Source organism: Opisthorchis viverrini (genome assembly GCF_000715545.1).
Source record: "Opisthorchis viverrini unplaced genomic scaffold opera_v5_1, whole genome shotgun sequence".
Taxonomy (NCBI): domain Eukaryota; kingdom Metazoa; phylum Platyhelminthes; class Trematoda; order Opisthorchiida; family Opisthorchiidae; genus Opisthorchis; species Opisthorchis viverrini.
In genome coordinates this window covers 4,217,439-4,226,836 of record NW_008751657.1, presented here as the reverse complement: position 1 = coordinate 4,226,836, position 9,398 = coordinate 4,217,439, and the positions used below count along the sequence as shown (strand labels likewise).

The 9,398-nt window shown below is 41.9% G+C and overlaps 1 protein-coding gene across 1 annotated transcript; it reads right to left on the bottom strand.

Annotated features, from left to right (window-relative positions):
* Positions 1 to 916: 916 nt before the first annotated feature.
* T265_12443 (hypothetical protein) lies at positions 917 to 6,982 on the bottom strand (the record flags this gene model as incomplete). Its single annotated transcript, XM_009163859.1, has 2 exons — positions 917 to 1,023; positions 6,871 to 6,982. Coding segments are annotated over 2 exons (216 nt in total), but the record flags the coding sequence as incomplete, so codon positions are not given.
* Positions 6,983 to 9,398: the final 2,416 nt, after the last annotated feature.

The following is a 9,398-nucleotide window of genomic DNA, read 5'->3' as shown; positions in this document are numbered from 1 at the left end:
GATTGAGGTAGTAGACAAATTTGTTTACCTGGGCAGCTGTATCACTCCCGGTGGTCTCACGAGAGATGAAATTTCCATCCGGATTGGGAAGGCCAGAGCAGCTTTTGCGAACCTACGTCACCTGTGGCGTAGGCGTGATATCAGCTTCTCTGTCAAGGGTCGAGTTTACAATGCTGCGATGCGCTCCATATTGGTATATGGATCAGAAACCTGGCCGCTGCGCACCGAGGACGTCAACAGACTTTCAGTGTTTGACCATGGGTGTCTTCGGAGCGTTGCTCGAATCTGGTGAGAACACCGGATCATCGATGCTGAAGTACGTCGAATGGTATTAGGGGGAAATAACTCACCCTCGATAGATGAACTGATCACGCTTCATGGGTTGCGCTGGCTTGGCCACGTGCTACGTATGCCAGTCGATCGACTTCCTCAAAGGGCGCTTTTCGCACAACCAAGTGAAGAGTGGAAGAGAGCCAGAGGCGGCCAAACAATGACTTGGCAGCGAAGTATGAAAGCTATTACCAGCAAACTCAGCTGCGCTGGTAACTGTCGTCTTCCTGGATGGAGACTCCGAGACGGGCCACATCAATGGCTAGGGATATTGTCATGGACCAGTCGCCCCCTCAATGGAGCTCATGCATCAAAGCTACTTCCTCCAATGCATAGCTCCTTTTCCAACCCTCCCCACTTGACAGCCCACTGACAGTGCTGGATTTATGCACCAATTTATCAGCTCCCGCCTCCAATGCGCAGCTACATACCCCCCCCAAATCATCGGTGAACGAAACTGCGTCAGCTACAACCACTGTACGACGAGTACGCAGTTACTACAGCTGGCAATGATGATGATGATTGTCATCATCATCATGTAGTGAGCAGAATTACCTGAACAACCGGAAAATCACTGGAATTACTCACAGGTTCCAATATTGGTCACGATTAACGCAAAACATTCGATAGAGGTGCTTTCCACCTCCGAGCAACAATATTGCTGAGATTAATCTGTAAGCCGCTCCGCTTAATCTATAGAGAAAATGGCGTAATCAAGTTAGCAGGCCACAAAGCTAAACATTGGTTGCAGAAGAACACTAGTTCCAAAAAACAAGATGCAAAGCATTCGAAGGCTAACTGTTGTTTCCGGATTTGGCTGCTGATTCAGGCCAGTGGAGTCACGAGTAAGCTAATTAATACCGTTTGTCGTTTTGCTCCAAAATGAACCACTTTAGTCCACTTAGAGGTGTGTAAATAAGACTGGAGGTAAAAAAGCGAAGGTGGCTCTGAAAGCTGCAGCACTCAATAACGGTAAATGTTACCTACCAAATATGGTAGGGATGAGCAAATTCATGGGGACATCGGACAGGCTGTTGACCTAGACCAAGGTGGAACTTACAGAATCGGGGCAAAATATAAAACTGACTGGACGCTTGTAGGTGGTGGCTTTTATCAGGTCCCTCTCTCATCTACCCTTTCTCGTGTTTCCACTTAAGGGCTTTGGCTGTACGACACTGAAGCGACATCAGTGTCAACACTGACGCTGCTGTGTCTGATGGTGATAACGGAGACAGCGTGGTTAGACCATCAGAATCCAATGTCAGAAAGGTGCGCAGCGATATGCTCTATAAGTAGGATTATCTTCGATTTCAGTGGTTTTTATGTTCCGTATTCTCACCGCCAAGCCTTGCATTCTTCTCATAGTTCTAGCCTAGTTTTGTTTATATGAAGTCGGAACTTGTGCCTTCAATAAGGATTCGAAATCTAAATTTTAAATGGATGGCAAAAAAGGATAATTTGGTCACATGTGTCGGCGTGGACGCAAAGTATTGCCTGACCTAATTCGCGTAATTAACAAACAGAGTCCCTCACCTGTTGTGTCGCTTCGAAGGTTGAAGGAATGCCAGTCTGTGGCTGTGGTGTATGGTGATACAAAAATCTGGATTATGGTCAAATGTAGGAAGACGAAGATGGGGTTGTTTTAAACAGTTCAAATAGTTTGTCCACTCCGCAGTTCCCTTCCCAGTTCTTCTTATGTAGATATTACTCTTGTAAATCGTCTAAGAAAGATCTCGTTACAGTGATGCTCACACAGCGCTGGGTTTACACCCTGGGATACAGCACAGCAATCCTTACAGCAGAGGTCACTCCACTGCACGACTGTTGTTACCCCACTCATAGAAGCTTGATGTATCGTATACTACTTCCGTTAAACAGTAGGCAAGATTATTTGTTGCTTGTACCGAGGCAAAGACAGCATGACCAATAGAGACGTGAAGTCCCAGTCCATGATCTGTCACGTTGGCTGTGGTTGATGCGTAGCTGCACATCAGTTTTGTTGCACATTAACGAACTATGCAACTACAGTCTTTTGCCGCGCTGCAGTTGAATGTTCATTTACTTCCCTTGATGGGTTCACCATACAAACAGGCATTTTCAACACTTGCTACATTAACATCCACAAAAACAGGTTTAAAAGCATCCAACGACTGAAGCCGCTCCCCTAAGATAAACGGACCGCATTCGTCCAACACAATGATATGACACAGGAAGTGAATTAATAACTTGGAAACCAGAGCGACAATAGTTGCTATCTTATTCGATGTGTTGCGCAATAAAGTAGATGTCTACAGATATCGGTGCATTCACCGAGCCTCCTAGGGCGCTTGTTGTCATTATTTTGGTCATAATAACAGTCGTCCTGGACCATTGAATCTAACTTGGGAGTTACACAAGCAAGAGATGGATGAAAAATTTGAGAAAACGTCGTTTTTATGTACTCGATGGGATGAGGTTCTGACTTACGGTTCGCAAAGTTGCAGCAGCCTCCATAAAAAAGAGAATTTTAAGTAAAAAAACGGAATTTGATCAGGAATTATGATGGGAATTGTTAGAACGTAAGAAATGGAGCTCAGGGACACGCAGTATGTAAGAAAAGGTAACCTTTCGTTTTTCGAACATGTCTTGTGTCAACTGAACTACCGAGTTCATTCATCTTGTATCATGCTTACATCCCCATAATTCACGACCGATTTGGCACCCCTCTAGCTGCCGAATTAGTAGGTGATATCTATCAGTGCCAACCGTGAGCATATTATATGACCTCTAAAGCCGGCCGAAGCAGCAAAGTCTCCGTTTTAGATATTAATGTCACCTGTCGATGAGTATGTTGATGGAAGTGGACCGAACGTTGGTATCGTCCCCTTTTCCCATCTACAATATGACCGGCTCTTAGTCAGATACCAATCTGGACAGATGAAACGAAATTACTCTGTATCAATTTGTCTAAGAACAACAGATACTTATCAAGTTAAGTTATTACGACATACTCGTCATTTTTTATCCCACACAATGTCCTAATATCTCCTATGGATGAACTACGAATCCCGTATATTTTCCATGAACAGAGGTTTACCAGGTAGGCAGATATTAGCACCAGAAAAAAATCTTTCAAACTACGCTTCCAGGTAGTGCGGCCATTCTTTCTGGGTTATGTTTTAAGGTTATGTCCCAGCAGTGAAAAGTCCTCAGAAAGTCGACATAGGTTCTCAATACTGAGGATCCTCACTATCGGTCAGAATAACATGACCTAGTATCACACTATCCACGGTTTTCCAAAATTTCCCACACAGTCGGGATCCTGTACGGATAACTAGTTGGTGACAGTGGTTTGCAATTTTATTCCGTTCATCTAAAATTGATATAGGGATGGTCCTGCATCTGAATAAAAACAACTGAATAAACTTAGATTATTGGCATTAGTATAAGATGAACTTGCGTTTTTCTGTAGTCACTTGGCTCAGAAAGCAGCAGTTAGAAATAAGTTCTCTTGAAGATCTAACTAAAACCCGCCACAACAAAGTCGCAACGCAGACACCGAAAGATCCACCTCCCCTACTGTAGCCCTGATGTATCTATGAACCCAATCAATGTTGACTGATTACCGTCTGATATGAACGAATAAACTAGATCACCGCATGACATCTCATGATAGCCAAATGAGAACTTTCTGCAAACAACGGAAGCCCTAAAATTAATAATAAATGTTTCCAGACAAATGCATTCGGTCCATTCGAAACAAGTAAACATTTTACTTACATGAAATCAGAATCGAAAAGAAACATCATGTACAACTGCAATCCTGAATTTTTGACAGGACAATTCCATTTCGTTTTCTGTTGATGCCTCGGTTTATCTACTTTTAGTGGTCACTCACATTTTTTTCTACTCAAATAACTCACCCATTCTGTCTTTGCCGAGATTTTACCCACAAAGCATTGCGATATTGCTCATTGTGTGCTGCTGATTACTGGTTTCTCCAGAGTCAACAGAGACGTGACATATCCTCTATTTCAGCTATTGGAAACTGTCAATCCTCATCAGAATGAGAACAGATTAATTTCTTGACGGCCAGCTGAGTTCATCTGACAATAGTGATTGTAGATTATTTAATCAAATCTAATTAAATTTTCAACAAACAAGACAATTTTTACAGTGATGTGTCCATGTCAAATATTGGGGTGAAATAATACACAATTCTTTCCATAATCGGAATTTTACAGGACAGCATTCTTTTTGTTTTCGGTCTGGGTAAAATACACAAATCCAAATCTGGATAGTTAGGAGTTCGCGCGTGGACAGTACCGCAGATTTCCCTGCACATCCCAGCTTCCCGGTCAGATGGCAGCACAGTCATAAGGAATGTCAAAAGGCTATCGCCACGTTTTTCGAAAGTATTCAGATAACTCTGTACCTATACTAAGCCTCTTATTTTCGTGTTTCTCAGCTAAACAGTGACAACAAGCAGTGACCGACAATCGTACCTTTTAAAAGGAATGCTGGCACTCGGTGTCACGTTCAGTTTTGCTGGCTCTGGTACGGGAAATTAGCACCTAAAGAATCTACCTGGCACTCATATCCGTTTTGCGGTTCTGGATATGGTCCAGTTTATTTCATTTTTTAGAACATACCTATAAAGTTGGCACAGTTTGACTACTTGATGTCGTCTGATTGGGATAAGATCACGGATAAGCAGTGTCAGGTTTGTTAGGCTGAATGGATATCTACGCTCGGAGTGAGTGTACCCTTCAAAGGTTGTCTAGCAAAAAGAACGAGCTTCCAAACTTAAAAAAAGACGAACACTCCGACCTTATCTTGGAATTACTGAATGCAAACATGTAAGATACTGTTTGGCGCTTACGCACTATTCTCACTTGGATTAGCTGATGAATGACACGACGGTCAACCGGAAATTTTATCAGCAAAACATCTGACGCAACTCGAGGAATACAAATAAATTTTTGCTTCGTATTGGACGTTTGATGTGAAATGGAAAATTTCATAGATGCCGAAATTATGGGTTCATGTATGCATACTGTGGACGGAAAATTAGGCGTCCAGCTGCCTCCCGCATTACTTCAATTTACATAGAATACACTTTTTGTGTCTGGCTATTTCTGACTGCTTCTTGTAGGGCGAGGACCAGGCAGCCGGAAGGTTTGTTCCCAACTCTAGGCCCCTTTCATAAAAAGGCACTAACTGGTTTAAGCCTGTGTGCAACTACTTCCGACGGCATAACCAATGAGAAATTTACAGTTTACACTCTGCCCATCGACCTGAAGTATATACTTCCACTTTCTCTCGTTCGTGAGATATTAGATACTCCGTTCAGTGGCAGAGGTTTTGTATCTTTCAAACCTTTTTAAGAGCTAATGCGGATAACGTTACTGTCAACGAGACTTTTACATGACTGATTGAATAAGTGACAGATATCGTCTTGAAGGAAACTGCTCGCAAGTTTGCTGGAAACTTTTCCGTAGTGCACGACAGGTTTAGCCGTTTCGATTCGGACTGATTGGGCAGGCGCAGTCCCCGAGTTTCCGTTAACTTTATGTTCCAACTGAATCCGTGTTCTACGAAATTAGCGAAGTGGTCTCATTCGCACATCAACTTGGTCCTAACGATCCGAAGTTATATATCCAACATGTTTCAGTCAATCATCAGAATTTGTTTTATAAACAGATGATACTTTCAACATGGACCTGCAAATGCGATTGTCAAAACCACTGAAAGCTCCGCGGGCTTAACAAGTAAATAACCACCCTTAGATTTACCAATATCTGGCCTTAAACCAACTTTTCTGCACTCTAATCAACAATCTGACATCGTCCCACTACGTCGAATATTTATGGAACATTAAGAGAGCGATATATCCTGCTTTTTCTTCCATGTAATAAAAAACTGGAAACAATTTTGATAAACCACCAATCGATTTCGTGCAGGTTTCAACTTTAATGGAACCTCTTACGTGTGGAATCAGTGTATGAATCACAGTAACACTTATAGTCCAGTCAAAATACACTCTAATGTCTCTCCGTATAAACTGGGTCTATAACACTAGTTGGAACATTTGAAAGTTTAGGCAAAGTTAATCATCCACTTGTGCGGCCTGAAAAATGTCTGTTTCACTAATTTCAGATTTCTTCATATTCAGGCTTTCAGCCCAGTAACTCAATAGTGCCAGCGTATGTGGAACAATTTTCCATACACTCTAAGAGAAAAAAGTGCAGCTTTTGTTTTACGGATAGAGCTTTGTACACATTACGCATGTTTAGTGCAGTGCTCACGCATAAATTAGTTAACCTGCCTGAATGGACATGGGTGTGCTTCTTCGTGAGAATACAGCATTCTCTCCGTTTGTCTCATGTGTGAGTGGTTTACGGACATTCGTGTTAGCTGCGAATTCACAACTTGCCTAGAAATTCTGCTTTTGAAGAGCGTATTTCAATCCTGGAAACAGCATAGACAAAAATGAGACTTTTAATAATGGAGGTAGTGAGGGGCAAACTGGTCTTGGGCTGTAGAAAATTTTTCAGCTACCTTGTGAGTAATTTTCGGTATGAAAGTATACTGTGATATTTCGAATATCGTGCCAAATGAAAGCTGAGTCGACCTTTGTGCAATACACTCAGTTGGGGAATATCATATCCAGCTGAGTGTATCTGTCAAAAATAGTTCACTTTCACACCAAAATGTCTGCTGTGTTCATCATAGGTAAGTAGAACTAGTCCCTAGATTCCAATGCACGTAGCAGAACATCCCTCTTACGACAGGGTTTGTGAAACGTTACCTACGTATGAATACTTACTTCATTCTTGAGTTTTTTCCTAGAGTTAAATTATATTTCAATGTTATTCAAATTCATCCTCTAGTGTTAGTGGCGAAACGGTGGTGACAACTTTTACACGGGTCTTGCTATCAGAAAGGAACGGACTCCTACCTGGAACGGTCATAGCAAGAGGTTTGAGAGATACTAAATTGAACCATTATGAAGTGGTGCTCACTAAGGAGAGCTCACTGAAAGGGTTCCCCTTTGGCGTAGACTCACCAGAATGATTACGCCAGAACGGGAACTCGACCGTTCAAACGAGCAGGGTTTCCCTTTGGTGTAGACTCACCAGAATGATTACACCAGAACGGGAACTCGACCGTTCAAACGAGAGTGGTGTGGCTATGAACAAACACACTTATCCCGCAAAACCCCAAAATTGCAATCTTGACAAAGTTATCTGGCCATGACTTTTGTGTCTCAGCGGCATATGGTGTGGATGCGGTCGGCAAATTCCTTCCACTGCCTTCTTTATAGCCTCATGTTTAATAAGATGCTATTTTTCTAAGCTTGAAAATGAAAGGCTTGAAACGAATTTCTAGCTCTGGTACATCGTGTTCCACACTTCTGTAATGCTACTTCGAATGAATTTTTCGCAATTAGGTTGTCTTATAGCTAAATTTACTGGTAACTTCCATGTTGGGCAGCTATGCTATTCGTAGAGAATCGATTTTGATTTGGAAGTCCCAAGTTGAGTGTTGCTTCAGAAGTTCCATTTATTTTTGTTTTTATGTCAACTTATGAATACATCCACCGACAAAGCCCAGTTCAACCGTTTCAATGAGAAATTTCTATTCAGGGGTAATGTTGCATACCAATGAACCGATTTATTTCTCGAGATTATGTGATTCGATTTGTAAATTAGTCTGATGAAAATGCACATAAATCACAAGAAACCTGATAGGTAAATCGTTTGCAATATTTGCCGTGCAGGATTTCTGCCAAAAATATTTCTGCTCAGCTTAATTCATTATGGTTTGCTCATTTTTAGTTCTATCTCAATGCATGCAGCTTTTTTTCTAGCAGATGCAGTTTTGTAGGATTTATCTAGCGCTTGACTTTCGAACTAAGGGACCTGAAATTTTAGTAACACGACTGCCTGAAATTCATAATTCTGGAATATGGAAGCTAGATTGGAATCTGCGGCGCACTTTTAGATCCGAAAATTTAAAAAGGTGCGCAGTTTGTTTCACTCAGTGAAGGTTATCAATTCTATTCCGGTTTAAATTACAGGATTGGTAAGGGCGTCAGTATCACCCATCGAGCATATCTAGCTTTAAATCACTACTCAACACCCAAAAGACCCTCCTCTAGAATTTCGTACCCCTTCGGCTAAATTGAAACACATTAGTTTACTAACTTATCAACTTATTTCAACCTTTTCCAACCCGATGCAATGGCAGCTCCCTCGGTGTTGACATTGTACACACAGAAACTCGTCCCTCAAACGCGACTGAGAGTGTTGGGCATATTTACCAAGGTTGGGTTGATTGTTTTAGCTGGCTTTCCAGCTGTTTGCTCAGGTGCCTGTGTGTTCTTTCCGTACTGTTGGCATAGCGATTCTACTGTTTACACTCCACAAACAGAAACAGAAAAACAGAAGTTAAAAAATTAAATGGAATTTGCGGGACCCTCAAAACAAGACTAGCAACATTTGTCTCGGCTCTGAGGAAAGATGTAACGTGAGTTGCCCAATTAGTTTATAGCTTCTGTTCTTTTTTAAACTGCAAAGCCTGAACACGTTACTAATGTATTGTATGATACGAGGTTAGGCTTAAGGATACAAGCAAACTGCTCCGGGTCACTCCTCTCATGCGAAACAGGCGGGCGTTGGATAGTTGTAGGCAGAACCGCCAAATTCCTGATGGTCATAGAGCTCAGACAGCCAATTCTAGATGTGAACACGTGCACATGCATACAATGAACTGTGTCGGTTGTATTAATTGCACAATAACCCTCCCTATCAGAAGCCTAGTTTGTTCGTTCTGTACACAATATTAATTATCCATCTCCATTATATGGTGAGCAAATAACTTAGGCTGACTCATAGAAGCTCTCATTGAACATATGTACTCATTCATTTCTGCGTGCTTCCGGTAGTCTGGTTGCGTGGATCAGACATGTGGAAAAATGTATCTAAAAAACAATGGTGAGCGATATCCCCACCTTCCCATACTAAGCTGAATAGAATCACGCAAGCAGAACTGTTGGTAAGGATTACGACCACACCAGACAATGG